General features: G+C 38.4%; 1 protein-coding gene across 1 annotated transcript; it reads right to left on the reverse strand.

Annotated features, from left to right (window-relative positions):
- Positions 1–1,047: 1,047 nt before the first annotated feature.
- On the reverse strand, positions 1,048–10,933 carry LOC127852723 (putative ferric-chelate reductase 1). Its single transcript, XM_052386676.1, has 12 exons — positions 10,906–10,933; positions 10,290–10,453; positions 9,318–9,509; positions 8,890–8,988; positions 8,307–8,460; positions 7,373–7,489; positions 6,541–6,752; positions 5,667–5,738; positions 5,159–5,258; positions 3,963–4,103; positions 3,164–3,264; positions 1,048–2,398 (listed from the first exon to the last, which is right to left on the reverse strand). Exons 1-12 carry the CDS (start codon positions 10,931–10,933, stop codon positions 2,288–2,290), a joined length of 1,491 nt encoding a protein of 496 aa, XP_052242636.1. The 3' UTR covers positions 1,048–2,287.
- Between the last annotated feature and the right edge of the window lie 8,277 nt (positions 10,934–19,210).

Genomic DNA, 19,210 nt, shown 5'->3' on the forward strand with positions numbered 1-19,210 from the left:
TGCAGAAATATGCAGACTTTAGTATTTCACGCAATAAAAGTCTCCATTGACCCTTGAAAGTTTTATGCAAATGACCATTCGACTCATCATGTTCAACATCTAATAAAATCCCTGATACATGTACCCCGTTTATGTATCCAAAAACATGAGAAATCTAAGAAGCGTCAATCTCCTTTTTCCAACACAATGATACAAACCAAACGACCCTTTTAATATGACTTCGCGTTCATACGAACAGTAACAAAAAATGCAAGTCATACAGACGCATAATACGGAGGATGAATACTATTTACAATATAAGTTAGGACAATACAATAGCACAATCAAATTTTCATCAATGATCATAATAATATATCTGAAACAATATTCCAAAATATATTAAAGGGATCTTTTCACGGTTTGGTAAATTGACAAAATTGAAAAAAGTTGTTTCAGATTCGTACATTTTCGTTTTAGTTATGATATTTGTGAGGAAATACTATTACTGAACTTTTACCATAGTCCAATATAGCCATTATATGTATCTTTTGACGATTTGAATACCTAAAAAATATATAGCGTTGCAACGCGAAACGATTGAATAATTTGGAGAGTTCTGTTGTTGTCGTTTAAATTTACGAAACTACTTAGATTGCTTATATAAGATATAAAATACTTCCACTGTGTATACCTGGTGGAATAGCCGAGAGGGCTAATGCGTTTTTACTTTAGACTAATTCCAGGATTCCGGGGGTCACTGGTTCGAGCCCTGGTACCGGCTACTTTTTTTCCCTTTTTTAATTTTATTCTTGATTTTTTACTGGAGCTTTTAAGGTCCAATGTTTACATTTATCAATATAAAGCATTTAATGACAAACTTCAAAATATGCCAAAATCTGTGAAAAGGCCCCTTTAAATGCAATTAATAGTCAAACTATTTTAAAGAGGAATGCATTTGTTTGACGGTAACCTAAATTTATTTCACTTTTTAAAGGGATCTTTTCACGCTTTGGTAAATTGACAAAATTGAAAAAAGTTGCTCAGATTCGCAAATTTTCGTTTTAGTTATGATATTTGTGAGGAAACAGCAATACTGAACATTTACCATGGTCTAATATAGCCATTATATGCATCTTTTGACGATTTTAAAACCTAAAAATTATAAAGCGTTGCAACGCGAAACGATTGAATAATTTGGAGAGTTCTGTTTTTGTCGTTAAATTTTGTGAAACTACGAAGATTGCTTATATAAGGTATAAAATACTTCAAGTATATGTACACGGCGGAATAGCTCAGTAGGCTAAGGCGTTTTTACTTCAGGACTCTGGCAGGACTCCGGTGGTCACTGGTTCGAAACCTGGTCCGGGCAATGTTCTTTTCCTTTTTTTAATTTTATTCTTGATTTTTTACTGGAGCTATTACGATCCAATGTTTACATTTATCGATATAAAGAATTTAATGAATAAGTTAAAAAATGCCAAAATCTGTGAAAAGGCCCCTTTAAAACACAAACTATGCATGTAAAAGGGTAATAGGTTACCATACCAATATGGTCCTTCTATATGCAAACATATTTTTGGGCAAAGTTTCAGTTCTTTTGACATCACTTTTCTAAAGTAACAAAACAATGACTTTTACTGTTGATTTTGTTCTGTGCATTTTACTGTATTATTTTTCTAAAATTTCAACAGTTTCCGTTCAATTGTGGAGATCCACATATCACTTGTCCGAGAAATAATGAGAAATTGCTACTGAACACGGAAAACGTATTTGACAACACTACATAAATTATATACACATACGATGTAGACTAATCTTTGAAACACAGTCACCGTTAAAATAGCTTGCTGAATGTTCTAGAATAGAAAACTGGTCTTAAAGGGCTGCATTCGTCGATTCCCTTAGTGTCTGTTGGTGTTCAAGCAAATTTGCAAATGATATGTTCCAAGACAGATGAATAAGTGACCGAAACATATTTCGTGTAATCATCTTCCTTTTTTCTCTATTTGATTATTATATAATATTGCAAATCTTTCTTGTTCGTTGTTTTCACAATGCGAGTGAAATTTTGCACACAAATCCAGTTGGTTGAACATATACTTTTCTAACATCTCTACTTATATCATCAATGAAAGTTGTGTTTAAAAATCGGTAAAGTGTAAGCATATGTTCTGTGTACAGAAATTTCTGGTAACGAAAGTATGATGTTAGTTATATGAGAAATAAAGTCTGACGATGCGACGACCGGTGCCCACGCATCGACGCAACGTAACGTGTTTCGTAAGCAGTACCGAAAGTGCGCGGCAGCTCACAGCGCGTACTCGTAGTCGTTCATGACGATCAGTACGACCATGGTGGTGGTAAGGGCGGAGAGAAGGATCAGGTGCGCGGCAAGCAAAGTCTGCTTCAGCGCCTTGCTCTGAAAAATTGAGATCAAATGAACCGCGCTCTCAGAAAACTGGGCATAATGCATGTTCGTAAAGTGTCGTCCCAGATTAGCCTATGCAGTCCACACAGGCTAATCAGGGACGACACTTTCCGCTTTTATGGTATTTTTCGTTTAAAGGAAGTCCCTTCTTACCGAAAATCTTGTTTAGGCGGAAAGTGTCGTCCCTGATTAGCCTGTGCGGATTGCACAGGCTAATCTGGGACGACACTTGACGCACAAACAATAGCCCAGTTTTCTCAGAACACGACATAAATGAACCGCGCTCTGAGAAAACTGGTCCTCGTTCTGGGAGAATGTGGACAGATAGCATGTGCGTAAAATGACGACACTTTCCACCTCCAATTGATCTTCGTTAAGTAGAGACTTCCTTAAAACAAAAAGTTACATTTCCGTTCGTATCCACACAACCTTCAGTACCCTTTTACTGACGTGCGATTCGTATATCGTATGAGCCTCGTTCTGGGAAAATCGAGCTTAATGCATGTGCGTAAAGTGTCGTCTCAGATTATCTTGTCCGCGCAGGCTAATAAGGGACTTTCCACCATAAATTTATTTTCGCTACGACGAACTTTATGTAAACAAAAAATCTTAAAAGCAGACAATAATGTCCCTGACAAGCCTGTGTGGACTTAACAAGCTAATCTTTGACGACACTTAACGCAGTTTAAGTATTAAGCCCCGTTTTCCCAGACCGAGGCTCGAATGTACCCACACAACCCTACAGCGCATTCTTACCGTGTGGTTGAGGTCTAGATAGGCCTCGATGCTGTTGTTCTTCCGGGCGGCCCATGGTCGCACCTGCATCTCGTATAGGTACTGCTTCTTCCGCTCTATCGCTGAAAACAAAAGGTTATAACACCTGCATAACCGCTTTATATTAAGATTTGTGTCCACAGGTGTCGCTTCTCGACTTACCAATTCGCTGACGTAACCTTTCTATGTAAAGAATGTATATTGAAAGTAATAATGGATCCGTAAGCACAATGTGCATACACTAGGAAATAGTCCGCGGAAAAAAATATTTCTATTCAAGCATTATTACGGTACTTGCATTTTTTTTAAGTCAAGTTTTGACAGGATAACGTTAACATTTTATCAACCTCAAACACTTAAAAAACAACAACAAATGTATGTGAATTAAAATGCGCGTGCTTCCGTCGTCATGTAGTTTCAGCTTTCACGTTGCAATACGCATACACGCATGAACCTTTTAAGAGGAAAACATTTTTTTCATCAAACCTGGAGGACAATTTTTTTTAAACTAAATTAAATGTACATAAGGAAAGTGTGTACAAGAATATATGTCTTAAAGCTAGACACTTTTGATTTCGAATCCTTGGAAGAAAACCTACTCGGTGTATTTTGGAACAATCTTTACAACGAACTGCCCCACCCTCGTGATTTGGAGTCTATTGGTAATCCCGGTCGCACGAGGAACATATTATCAATTACAAAATAGCAAACTTGGGTGAGACAATATTCATTTTCTCCTATTATATAATTCCAAAACAGACGCTACACCACGTGGACTTACTTTTCTTGGCGTCATAGCTCTTGAGTGCCTCCAGGAAGAGCAGGATAAGGATCTGGTAGACTGTGAAGCCGATGATGAGGAACGTGAAGAAGGACGGCACGAGGAAACTTGCCAGACCGAACCCGGCGTAGATGGTTACCACTGCAGGCAGACGCAATTGGTCAAGTAAATACCGAAGACAACATACATCAAAAAGTGTGGCTTTCGATATTGATTATGAGGGTGTGGCTGGCGACATAGATCAAGATTTGTTGCAGAAGAGATAGACGAAGAAACTGCGGCAGACGACACAGATACAGTAATTGTGACAGAAGGCATTGATAAACAAGGCTATTGTCAAGCAATATGGTTCCCCTACCGGCTCCACCATTGTCAGAAATTCCACCATTTTCAGATTTCTTTTTTGGTTTCCATAGCAACCACAATTTCTGACGTAGGAACAAAATGAAATGACGTGCATAATGTCCATATTGCCATCTATCCATGTTCCAAGTTTTATGAAAAAATATTCAGAACTTTTAAAGTTATCGCAGGATCCAGAAAACCACCATTTTCAGCAGTATTTTTTAGTCTATTTGTTGCCATAGCAACCAGAATTTTTGACGTAGGAACAAAATGAAATGACGTGCATAATGTCCATATTGCCATCTATCCATGTTCGAAGTTTCATGAAAAAATATTAAGAACTTTTAAAGTTATCGCAGGATTCAGAAAAGTGTGACGGACGGACTGACAGACGGAGCGCAAACCATAAGTCCCCTCCGGTGAAAACCGGTAGGGGACAATAACGTGTGACAGACGGATTGGATCAAGACAGTGCGGTAGACGACACATATACAGAAAGTGTGACGGACGGCATTTTTTAATAACGCGTGGCAGACGATAGTGATTCAGAAAGTGTGGCAGACGAAATTGGTCAAGAAAGTGTAGGAAATGACACTGATAAAGACTGTTTGAAAGGCAACATTTATAAACAATCTAGGGAGAAAACACTTAGAAGGCGATGTATCAAGTGTGTATTGTAATGTTTGAGTGGTGTCAGGTGTTTGGTACCACAAGAATTTGGTATTTATAACGTTATTATTTTCATAACTTTATTATTTGCTTTTTTATCAAGCTGAAGTATATCATAAGCAAAATATGGAGAGATGTCACAGACTTGAGCGCGCGTCAAAATGACGGCTCCTTATTCTAACCTGCTAGCACGTGGGCCCCGATCTCCACGATCCAGTAGAGACAGTTGAAGAATGCCCGGCTGGACGAGTCCTCAGAGGGGCGCAGACATAGCAACAGGGGCTGGAAAAAAGTGAATGACATACGCTCAGTAAAGATTAAGTATTGAATATAACAAATAAATGCATCGCTTTTGGATGTTAGTATGTAGCTGAATACAAGGTGTATCATGGATTTGCCAGTTCAACAATTAAGTACTTAACCGCATGCACGCAATCAAAATTAAATTCAATCCTTAAATATATATACAGTAAAGTATTGCACAATTTAATAAATACAATAATGAAATATGTAATTAATACAAAAATCTTTCACCGGAACAAAACAAGGAAAAAAATCCTGACGTTTACAATTTCGTTTTGTTTTTCAGTGTTACTTATTCAGTGCAGATTTTATCATTCAGTTCCTTGCAATTATTTGTCTTATATGAAGCAAATCCAAGAAAACTAGGCTCTAGTTGAATCTACTTACATTGAGTAGCGCCAAGAGCGCCACTACCAGCCCCATGATCGGATGAGCGCCATTAAAGTTGGACACCGGATTCTAAAACAAGTACAAAATATACGTTACGCTCTGGGTATATTGGGCTTAATGCATAGGCGTAAAGTGTCGTTCATGATTTGTCTGTGCAGTCCGCAAGGGCTCATCAGCGACGAAACTTTCAGCCGAAAGTTAAAAGATCTAAATACAAACGAAATTTAGAAAAAAACAGCATACAAATATTACTTGTATTGTTGCTTAATAATGTTTTTTTTATTATTATCATTAATATTTAACACCAAATTTATTACATTAACAATGTTATTCTTTTCAGAGCTGGGACCTTGTGTCCGCCTCCCCAATGTTTGGAGGTTATCTACGCCCCTGGTCTAAACTGGATTTTCGCTAAGAATAAATCTTCCTTTAAACGAAATACATCATAAAAGCGAGAGTGTCGTCCCTGATTGGCCAGTACGGATGGAAAAGGCAAATCTGGGGCGACAATTTTCGTACATGCATGAATTCTCTTTTTCCGAGAGCGCGCATTATATAATGAAACTATTGTTTTAGACATTTCTTCATTAAACAGAAATTGTTAAATTAAATCTTATACGACTAATAACTCAATTATTTGACTGAGATTTTCAACATTCTATGAATACAAATATTTTATATCTTTTGTATAAATAATATTTATAACCAGCATATTTTTTTTTATAAAAGTCGGCTGTTTAGTATATTTGTTTAAAAATGTTTCTACAGCGATACGCAACACTTTTACGTTGGCTCAATGCTTCAGCCTTAAATGCGAATGACTCCGTTTATATAAACTACAAAACCTCAAGTCCTTCGGGCGACCACGTACCTCGTAGAGCAAACTGATGCCGTCGACCCCGACGAAGATGATGGCAAAGCCGCCGATAACGGCACCGGTGGTAAGCAGGACGAAGAGCCAGTGAACCTTCACCCAGAGCTTGCTTCCGAACATCTTCTCACCCCAGTAGTACGGCTGGAAGTAGCGGCCGATAACGCTGGCCACAGAGGCGCAAAGGATCCAACCGAATATCATCAGGGCGGCTGTTTGAAAAAATATCATTGGATGGGTGGTTTCATAAGAATATTTATTTAAAAGTGATCATACATATGGACCGTGCTCTGTGAGAAGGGGGTTTACTGCATGTTCGTCAAGTGTCGTACCAGATTAGCCTCTGCAGTCCACACAGGCTAATCGGGGACGACACTTTCCGCTTTTATGATATTATTCGTTTCAAGAAAGGTTCTTCTTAGCAAAATCTAGTTTAGGCGGAAAGTGTCGTCCCAGATAAGCCTGTAATCTGGGACGTCACTTTACTTACTGCATTAAACCCCCTTTTCACAGAGCACGACTAAAAATGTTTTATAGAGCCTCAGGAAATAGCAGCCAGTGACGCCAATTACAGTGAAGGGTCCAGCTGTATACTATGAGAGCCGCTGTAATTAATGTGAACATGTTAGGACGATTCGATATTTTTTCGGATTAAAACAAAATCTTATTTAAAAGAGTGTTTTTATTAGAAGTAGGAAGACTCAAAGGTTGCTACGAAAATACACAATATACAATGTATTCATATAATTTTACAAGTTAAGTATTTAAACGGTTTGAGGTAAAGATATAATTAGTAAAATATATATAATAAGTTCAGGCACAAACACCATACCATGAATCTTAATGAACAGTGACGGTGCTGTGATAAGACTGGGGGTGCTCCGAACAAAATCTACGGCGTTGTCGGAGACGTGGGGAATCTCCGCCATTGTGTGCGGTAACATTATACCTACAGGAGAGAAGTAAAACTCGTTATGCGCACGAGACTTCATGCAGAAGCCGGTACGACCTGTAAATAAACTCTGATATACACACACGCAATGGCCATCGCAAAAGATTGTTCAATACGATTCTTGACTGTTTGATGAATTCAGTATAGAACGTTAAAATTAATACATATTGAAAGGTTTTTGTCTTACATATAACCCGCCATGTAACGGCAGCTTCTCCCAGCAAAAATCACAAGCTTAAAACCCTAGACCCCGGTGTCTTAATTACCCCGATACAAATGATAACATTAAATTATTTGCCGTGCTTTAAATGAAAATCATTGAATTAAAGAACGATACATTCACTGTTGAGACAAAGTCACCGAGTAAAACAGTGTACATGTTGCGTCATCACTTCCTTTTCACACCGAAACCAGTTTAGGCATATTTCCTCGGTGTTTCTTCTGGAATAATGACCAATTTCAGTCCTGACGATGACTTTATTGGTTGATTTTAAATATATTTTTAACGATTCTAAGCAAACGGAGATGAGATGCCCTTATACAGACGTGATGAACATGATAAGCAAATTAGCCGATTTAGTTTCTTTTCTTTGTCTTTGTTCGCATACATATTTACCTTTCAAATGTAATTTCTCCTTTTGGAACAAACACACGTGCGTTTTACCCAAAAAGCAACTTCACGCGCTTAAATGTAAGGTCTCATGCCCTTTCTCCTCACTGATGAAAAAAGCCTTGTCAACAAAGATGTCGAACAAAGTTCTGAATTGGGAATCAACCGAGGTAGATTGAACGCACACGTTCTTTTTATTCTTACCTTTCTTGGATTTCCCATGAGCAAAGAGAAGCGTCCACTGCTGGTCAAGGTCGAATATTCGCTCGTCTTCCGGAACAAAACGCTGCCTTTGGAATGAACAGACGAACACGCCGTCCACAAAACTCGCCGAGCTATTTAGTAGACCAAGTTTCGGCTAAAATATATATGTAGAACGTGAACGAAAAAAAAAACAAAAACACAAAACAAGACTACAAGAGAGTGTCTTGCAGTTGTTAACCAAACTTTAGCAATAACATCAGGTATTAAACTAATTTTAAATAACGCATAACTTATGCTTTTTAACATTCATTTGTAATTTGATGTAACGTTCTTTTACCTACATATGATTACAATTATACTTAATTACATATTTGGAAACAAGTAAGTTTTAGTTGAAACAATGAAAATAATATAGAAATATATTTCGAGGTCGGTGCGCGCTAACACAATTGAATTGAAATAAAATTGTTTTTCTTTCAAAAATTGACGTATTGGGGTGTGTCTCTTCAGTTCTCATGAAATAATAAAAATCCTTTAATTCTTCATAACAGCAAAGTAGCATGTGAACTTCGTTTTAACGCACCTGTTTGATTTTGATGTTATTTTTGCCGTCATTAAAGGAATGCTTGACGTCAACGATTCCGTCATCGTTTGCAACACATTGCACAACGCTATCATCACCCTGGAAAATTAAACATTCATTCAGAATCTGATGAAATTTGAGAATTGTTCAACGAAATGTTACGCACACTTATTTGTAGTAAAATATACGCTTTATTGACATTAATATTCCCACTACCATTGACCCAATGCATTGCTGACTAACGTAATAATGTTTTGTGTTAAAGGCAACTTACAAACACATTTTAAGAACTTACATTATGTATCAACATAAAGCTCAATTTAAAAAAATGCCATGAAGCTCAAAGTATTTCATCGAAGATATGAATATGAATTGGTACATTATTTTGACCTGGATGTCTTACACCCCGCCCTTCTAAAATATCTTACCATCTTGTCGTCCTTAGAAAATGCCAAGGCAATCCATTGGTTATTGTCGCCGGGCAACATAGCACGGATGTCAAATGTCACGTGATCACGAGAATTTACCCAGGATGCAATAAATTTACATCCATCCGGCTTGCAGTCTTGGAAACACGATTTCTTTGAGCCACACGCCTTGTCGACGGGCAAATATGAAAGCTAAAAGAATATGTGAAAATAAAATGTAATAAGTTTCCTTAAAATGTGTAAATGTGTGATATATTCCATCGTTAATAAGTCAGAGCACTTTGCAAACAAAAAGCCAATAATCAAGAATTAGTGTGTTTTTTGCATAGCACGCGTGTTGCTTTTACGAAACGCTGATTGTGTTTAGCGAACACGAACTCTTCAGCAAATAATTACAATAAGTCTTGCATTTGTTTGTCATCAGTGTGTACTGTTCGCATGCCATTATATAACCATGTGTCAAAATCGTATTTTAAAACACACAAACACAAACGTCGCAAACTCATTTGTATTTCTTTTGACCTTGCGGTCAAGGATAACCCATGAAAGTGCAAGCACTTATTTCCAATGGGGTCCTTTGGTTTTTGCTGAAGAGACAGCAAGCAGAAGAGACAGTATTGAGATACAAGGAACCCGGGTTTGATACCCTAGCTCTTTGCGAATAGATCCCTTGGTTCTTTTACGTGCTCAGTGTATAGCACCGATACACGCGAGAATTACCTGGGTTTCATACCAGTTCATCTCTAGTTGGTTGGGAAACACTTGAAGCATTTCTGAAATTTCCAGTGCCCCGGCCAGGAATTGAACCAGGGACCTCTGGAATGGTAGACCAGTGTGTTACTACTAGACCACCGCACCACCCCCACTAGACCACCGCACCACCATTTGTTCATCAGGTATCGTTCATCCTATAAAGCAACTACTTCGCTGAAATACATGTCATGCTACATAGCAATTAGCATTCCATCTTACTTGCTCAGTCGGTTTCGCCTCACTTTTCTCGTCGACGACCTTGACATTGTGCTTGAGTGCCAGGCTTTGATCGAAGCGCTCATGCACCGGCGGATATCGCTGTAGGTCGATACGGTCCGCAGAAACCGGCGGAACGCGGTCGTAACGGTGTGGGATCTTGATTCCTGGATTGATGAACACTCGTGCATTACCAGTACAGAACACAAATCTCCAAAATTGATGATAGTGAAGCATGCGAACAAGAGGATAGGTCATAGGTCTGCACTTTATTTGGGTTTATTCAAATATTAAAATAATCAAAATGTTTGTTTCAATTGTAAACTTGTTTCTGTTTTCTACCTACAACGGAACTAACAAGTAATGCATGTATTCAGTCGACTACATTTTATAGCAACAATAATCGCTGCAAGGGGCACATCGACAGCCAATATTGTACTATAGTTTCAAAATTGTTAGCACGTACAACATACTAGTAATTTTTAAATAATTAGTAAAAAATAGTATTTTATTTAAATAAAAAAAAACGAGTAAAATATTTCTGTTTGTGAAAACGTTGTCCCTGGGATTCATATCCCGAGCACTCTTTTGGTAGATCTATTTATAGTTCTCAACTTACCGCCAAATGCCTGGCCCTCCGCGAACATTATGTGCCAGTCCTTGTTAAGGTCGAACACATCCTTCTCTCCGGCTACAAAGTTGGCACGCTCGAAGCTGCACTGGAATATGCCGTTTTGTAGGGAACCAGCTTCACCGAGTAGGCCAAGCTTTGGCTGAAAATAGATCGCGGTACGTGACTTATTGTCTATTAATATTGACAAATACTTTCCTAATATACAGCTTTTTTGTTCGATGGGGTGCAATTAATTCTTTCAATGACAGGCAAACAAACAGCCGCCATTTTGGCTAGACCCATTCTGAAACAAGCAATTTAGTTAAAAAAAAACGTTTGTGGCAATCCGAATGCCAATGAACGCTGGTCCGGTAGCATGGATCTTGTCATAGCTTCACGTTTATGTGCTAGGCATTTCAAGCATTTTATGTGTCTAGCACATTGTATACAAAATCCAAAAGGTTTTTAATTTGTTTTTAAATTTCACGGAAAGTATAAAATAGCCTTATTATATGCAAAAAGGAAGTAAAAATAATGCAATTTTAGTGGCAATATTCCACCATATTATTGAATTCCGATTCCACATAACCATTCCACTGACCACAAGTAATGTATGCGGTTTTTGATTTTGCTCAATAATTACTCTGAATGCATCTGTAAGAACGCAATAAAGAATTACAGAGAGACGCAGACGCATGGTTTTTATGAAACTGCACATAAATGCTTCATGGGCCGCTGGAAACTATTACGTCGATGACGTTCTTACTAATGTGTTCAATAATGCTTTTGTTAAATGTCTCACTCGTGAGACATACGAAAAAACCCAGGTGCATCTCAGCAATTGTCATTGCGTTCCTTTTGACATTCCTTCCAATGTGAGTTTTTTTTCTAAGCTGCTGAAACTGAGTTTCCAGTTCTTCTTTTGCCCATAATTATTTTTCATAATTAAAAGCAAAAATTGCGATTTAAGTTGCATTAATTAATTTCATTATGCTACCGACCTAATTCTGATAAACGTTTGTCGGAGAATTCAATATATATATATATATATATATATATATATATATATATATATATATATATATATATATATATATATATATATATATATATATATATATATATATATATATATATATATATATATAGGCAGCTGCCTCGTCGTGCCTCAGTATCTCAGTATGGCTACGAAGATTACTGAAACTGACCTCAACGAACTCGTTTTACACGGGCGCGAAAATAAAGCTATTACAAATATAGGCGACAATTAAAGCGCGTTATTTAGGCTTAACGATTTAATGAGCACCCAAGTTGATGCAGGCAAATGATAACATGGTAACTATGAACCTACCGTGAGCAAACGCATGTTCCGGTAGTAGTCGAGGTTGTATGATTGGAATGCCTCCACGCGCTCCCCGTCCGTGATGCATTCAGTGACGCTATCAAGGCCCTATGGTAACCATAGCAACGATGTATGTAAACATGCAAATTTATAAAATTAATTATTCTGATTTATCAGTATATGTGCACGGAGGTGTCTAATATTGTATTATGCCTTTAAAATTAAGTATATGGTTGGAAAAAAATGAAATAATTTGCTAAGCACATATTGCTCCTCTTTACATACTATTAGCACGATTTTAACTTTTATAATTGACACGTTTTTCCCGGAAAACTTATTGAAGGCGCTATACAATCAGTAGCAGTGGCTAAATCGGTAATGATATGAACATCAAGTGCCGCTATCGACCTCTGTATCCGTGATGCATTCATAATACAAATATATATGTGATAAAACAGATAGCAGTCAATTATAACTAACCATCATTTTGTCGTCACTGAAACCAATAGCAACCCAGTAGGGACCGCTTGTCTTGGGCTTAGTCCGTATTTCAAACTTTGTAGTGTTCTTCTCAGGGGACCAAGACACGATGAAGTCGCATAATCCTCCCATACAATCATCGAAGCAGCCTTTGGTAGAGCCGCACCTTGGATCTGGTGTCAAATATGCATCGCGCATGCGCGTCGGCATTATTACCGACGTCGGTGTCGTCACGCGAGCTGTCGTTGGCCTCGGGGTCGGCAAAATGGTCGTTTGATAACTCGCAACTTTCTTTGTTTCTTCTTCATGTGTAGGATGTATGTGTTTCTGAGGAGGAATTGTCATGGTAAAGTTTAGGTCAGGTAACGGAAGTGGATCTCTGGAATTGTCGTTACTTTTGAAGCTACTCAGTACGGCGGTGGGGTGCGGGGATGGCCGATCCGCCGTCGGATACGAGTCGGGTTGTGTTGGTGGATCTGTTGGGTTAAACTGAGAACTCATTTCTGTGGACGGGTACTGTACGTTGTTTCCTGTCTGACCTCGTTCCTGGTCATTATTTCGGTTTACAGGATACACATCAGGGTTCAAGAACGGGTAAACCGTGTTACTAGCACCAATTGGCAGTCTTGCAGTTGGAATAAATCGTGAACTTTCGCTTGTTGTCGGTTGCGGTCGTGCGTTTATGAAAGGATTTCCGATTATATTAGGGGTGGAGGGTCTAGTTTGCATAGAAGGCCCATTTCGAGTGTCCGAAGGCTTTGTTTTTGGAATACTGGTTGTTGTTTGCGATTGGAAGATGTATTCTTCTAGAATTTGCTGGTCCGATTTTAATAAACCTCCCTCAGCTGCAAAAATATTCTGGGATGTTACCAAGTCACTCCTGATCGTATTCACGTGATTTAGATTGTTCCCTTGAACTGAATCGATGCGAATATTTTTGTCAGTGATAACATTAGCAATAGCCATCGCATTTCCAACATTATTTTTATTAGAAACATCAAAGTTATTTGTTGGTTTTGAATTTGCGCTAATGGCATTCATGATATTAGCAGTGACATCATCTCTAAAAATAGTTCCTTGGTTATTTATAGCAGTATCTGTAAATTCATTCCCGTTTCCCATAACCGGGACATTCCGTGAAACGCTGTTGCTATTAAAAGAACTCGTATACAGTCCATCGTTTCTGTTTATTGCATCGATAGTGTTAATGCCATTTCCGGATAGAGTAGTGATATTATTAACAATGTTTCTATTTATATCATCAAAGATCGTATTAGTTATCTGAACAAATGGTTCTGTCGGTATCGACCTGTTCGTGCTAAGACCATAATTTCGAGTCTGCTCGGTGGTCGGTGAATATTTGTTAAACTTTGTGGGTACCGGATTATTTGCTGTCGTCCAGATAGACTGGCCCGTTGTGGGTACGATCACGGTTGTTGTTGTTGCTCTTGTTGTTGTAGTAAAAGGTGCATCTGTTTGCGTAGTTGTTGTCTGCCTTAACGATGTTGTCTCCCCAATAGTTGTCGTTGGAACTTCAGTCGTTGCAATTTTTATCGTTGTTGTTCTTTCAGTTGTTGTTGGTTTTGTAGTAGTAGTAGTTGTTGTTGGTTGATTTGTTGTTGTCGTTATTATTTCCAGTGTCGTTGTTTCTGGAAATATTAACTCTTCCGTTGTCGTGAGAACTTCTGTTGTTGTTGTTGGAATTGGTGTTGTAGTAGTAGTAGTTTTTGTTGTTGTTTCTCTTGTTGTTGTTGCTCTCGTTGTTGTGGTCGGAGCTATAGTTGTTGTTGGCCGTGGTGTAGTGGTAGTAGTCGGGCGTGTTGTTGTTGCTGTTGTTGTTGTGGTTGTTGGAGCTGTGGTGGTTGGGCGAAACGTGGTTGTGTCCATTATTACTCCTGCCGATTCCGTTGTCGTGTAGAGGTCAATAGCCGGGTCCAAGCCGCCGTAGTCGTAATCGATGGGAACAACCGGCGGAAGTCGTTCTGTTGATGTAGCTTGCCGACGGGTCGTTGGAGCCGGTGTTGGCACTGTAGTTGTGGTCGACGTTGTGGGCCGTTGTGTAGTAGTTGTTGTCGTACTAAGTGTTGTTGTTGGATACAAGGTTGTTGTTTGTGGTGGCTGAGTGCTTGTTGTTGGTATCATTGTAGTTGTTGGTCTTTGCGTTGTTGTTAAAGTTGATGTTAGCTGCTGTCGTCTAGTTGACGTTGACGCTATGGTAGAATAAAAACCATCCAAAAATGAATCCGTTATTCCGAACTCGGCAGGCGACGGCGCCTTTGTAGCGGGCGGTCTGCGAGCCGGGCTAGTCGTAGTCGTTCCTGCGATAAAGACAGGATCCCTTGGTGTTGGAATGAATCTGGCCGTTGTTGCACTAGGTGCCCTTGGCGTGGGAAGAAATCTGGCCGTGGTTGCCCTGATGATGGTGGTCGTTGTTGGCCGGATCGTGGTGGCTGTCGGTCGGATAGTGGTTGTGGCCGGCGGCCTTGTCGGCAGACAAGACTGGTCGGTGGCAGACTGGAGACTGAAGGCTTGCATCATCGTCAGGTCACGTGACACGCCGTCATAGACCACGGGCGAGTTTATACCGACCCAGTAGTTCGTGAAGGAATGAACGAAAGTCACTCTGTAAAAATGATGATTGTTTTATAAAAAACTCCGTTTAATCGACAAAAATTGCCAATGTAAATTGCAGTTCATGCTTAAGTAATAAATATAATCTCAATACATATACATGTGTATTTATTGGTAAACATAGTGATTAGATATGTACAATTTTAATTTAAAGAATTTAAATAAGCAAATTATTCAAATTCAAATATAAGTATTTATTGAATGTACAATTATACAGTTTTACTTGTACCATATTGCAAGCACGTATTGAGTTAAGTTCATGTATGTAAACACCGAGGATATCACTCCTTTTTCTTCCCCATTTTATGTCGTCAAAAGAAATAACTGGTATTCTTTCTTATTCGCCATGTATCTGTTTTGATTTCATTCGTAATTTCAATTTCTTACCGGAACACCACGTGACCTGCTGGTCCAGGGGGCGCAATCCAGGTTAAGGTCAGCGAATTCTTCTCCGAGTTATCGCTGTGAGTCAACACTGCCTGAAGTAGAAGCGTCACAGCTAAGACTAACATTAACGTGCTATCAAAATTAACCCATTTATGCCTAGCGTCTAGAATAAAGGCCTTGGCAAACAGCGTAGACCCAGATGAGACGCCGCATGGTGCGGCGTCTCATCAGGGTCTGCGCTGTTTGCTTTAAAGAATTTCTGTAAGAAATATTCTAAATATGGAAATACACATACTAGAAATCCCTTATTTTGGAAATAAAATGATCCAATTTTGAAGGATGGGACAATCCACTTGGCATAAATGGGTTAAGACTAAAATTGACGTGCTAGCAAAATTAAGCCGTTCCATTCCATTTCAACCCCATATGGTATCATATTTACCAATTCCATTTCAACAAGTAAACAAAATACTGTAAATTGTGACCATTATCTCAGCAGAGCAGTAGCAATTAAAAAAAATCGTTGCTTGAATTGTGCACATTAAGGCAATATCATGTGTACATGTTCACGTGGATCTTTCACGACATAGGCGTGATCTCTCAAAAAGGGGTTGTTGTTTTTTTACTTTAGCCCATGCTACATAATCACAGTTGTATTGTACGATACTTTATTAGCAAATCTTTCCCTGCACATACGTGTGAAGAATGTGGTCTTACTGGTCTAATCTTACGTTGGCATTTCCTAATCATGAGTAAACGTTAAGATCATTACCCCATTTATACCAAGTGGACTTTCCCATCCTTCTATATTGGATCAATTTATTTCCAAAATTAAGGGATGTCTAGTGTATGTTTTTTCTATATTTTGAATATTTCTTACAGAAATTCCTTTAAGCAAACAGCGCAGACCCAGACGAGACAATGCATCATGCTGCGTCTCTTCTGGGTTATACGCTGTTTGCCAAGGCCTTTTTTCTATACGCTAGGCATAAATGGATTTAAAAAATAGTTCGTTTCATTTGAGGCGCACATTGCAATAAGCGAACTTATGATAATAAATATTTATTTTTGTCCGTTATGTGACGAATTAGAGTTAGTTTCTCCGTTAACGTCAAAAATGCCATATAGTAAATTACTATATCTAACGCATGTGCTAAATGTGGTTTGTGATAATAAGGCAAACGTTTAACGAATGCGCATACAAGAACAATGTACATTGCTAACACGGTTTCAATACCAATCTCTTGCAATCTCTTGCACGACGGTTACATTACATTCACCTCTGTGTTGGGCTCAGGACGGACTATTGTTATAATAGCGTTTCATTTATGTCATGATCATTTCAAGCGTTCATAATTGAGGTTACAGAATACTAAACAATCTCTTTCACGACGGTTACATTGCATTCACTGCATTAAAGAAAACCATCTCATACCATGATATCTTATATCAGTCTTAATTCAGTATTATAAAATTGATATGGTTTTTTTTTATGTTAAGAAACCAACATACATACACACGTCGAAGCAATTCCTAACGTCACTCAAACAAATATGTTCAATTGTTTACATTTGTGAAGTGCGTGGAATGATTCATCTGCGTAAATGGGCAATAAATTAGTTCCAAAGAGTTGCATTAAAACTCGCAAGTTTTTGCACGATATATCGTACATTTAAAAGTCATATTTCTTAATTTAATGCGTGCAATCTTAAATATCCAATCAAATATACGTTGAATGCGTTTGTTCGGTTTTATCTATTTTATAGACAAAATGGAGGGCTAAGCCTTTCGCAGAGTTGTATGTGAGAGCAAGGAACGACAACTCTGCGTGGAGATTGTTTCAATACATGTTGAACTTACCCCACTCCGCACACACTCGTACCGGGTGCCCCTGACTCGGAGAAATGCACCAAGGAAAGCCGGTCGGTCGGGATAAACGGCCGATCGGGGTTGGATCATGAAACCTTTGAATTTAGCCAGGCCACAACCTCGTATGCGAACTGAAATAGAATATAGATTTTACTAACATGGATTTCTCTTATTCCTATTTGACAATATTGACAGATGATAATGGTTATGTTCCGAAATCATGATAGACCTTATCTTGATGAAGTCAATAGCTGGATGCTAGTTGTTTCGACAGTTGCTTCAAGTTCACAATACGCAAATACTTTAATTGAGTTTAAATGTTCGTGACATAAGTAACAATTCATATTGTTTTATTAGTTTTAAAGACAACATGGATTCATCGTTACTCTTAATACATAACGATTGATCCAGTTGAAAATGTGTACATCTTTACAAGTGAAAGAGGGAAATCTGAAGAACGCATGAACTACCCGCCAATTAACACACAAGAAAACGAACAAACACACGTATCGTAAATGATCATGTTCGGAGCAGAGTAGAGTTACAACGAACGCAAACATTCGTATATAGACAAGAAACACGAACAAGCCCACATACCGTAAATTCTCTCGTTTGGAGCATAACGAGTCTTGGACACCTCCACGAGAAAGGGTACTGGGTCAGTATTGATGGGGCTTCCGTGACCCGGGGTCATGTCCCCACAAGAACGCGTTGGCGCTCCCGTGCTGTACCCCCACGTCACGTGACATGAGCACGAGACCAGAAGCAGCGCCCGCAGCCACATTGATAGTACCGTTTTGTGTCTCTAGTAAAGCCTGGATTAACAAATATATACGTTATAATAAATGAGAAGTTGAAACAAAAAGTGCGTTGAAATAAATGGCAAAGCTGAACACAAAAGCAGTTCTTACAGAAGTGATGCTTTATATACATTAATTCAAACTAATAAATATGTACAATGAAACTGACAGAGTGTATAAATTGATGAAAAATAAAAGACAAAATACGTGGTTGAAAGTTAGATAACAGTCAATAAAGAACTCAGCACTTGCAGAAATCAATTTATGAGAATATGAAATGAATAAAGCAACGAACAAATACTGCTCAACTGATGACACTAACGGTTATTAGAAATGTGAATATAATACGAGAAAAAGACGAATGGCACTTTTCACGTTGTTTGATTTCATTTTTTTCAGCCTCTTATATAACTTTGTAATTTGTACGTACGGCATTTAAACAGTGTGTCTTATAACTTTGATCTCATCTTTAAAACAGTTCCAAAATGTTTGGCTGGGATGTCAGCGAATACAATACAACTTGTTCAACATAACGGTTTGGCGAGAAAATAAAAGTGACGATTTATAGATGTATCTTATTGAACAAAAGATGACACGCGGATGTAAAACATTCGGTGTGTAGGTGGTAGATGCTAATGTATATTCTGCGTATGTTAACGCTTGACACTAATACATTCTTATCATTTACAAGGAAACACATCCCATTGCTCGCTTGATAGTTTTCACCATAAATACATGTAGTTTCGGCATTTGGTTGCATAGTTTGTTTTAACCCATTAAAGGGGCCTTTTCACAGATTTTG

Source organism: Dreissena polymorpha, chromosome 12, assembly GCF_020536995.1.
Source record: "Dreissena polymorpha isolate Duluth1 chromosome 12, UMN_Dpol_1.0, whole genome shotgun sequence".
NCBI classification, from domain to species: Eukaryota; Metazoa; Mollusca; class Bivalvia; order Myida; family Dreissenidae; genus Dreissena; species Dreissena polymorpha.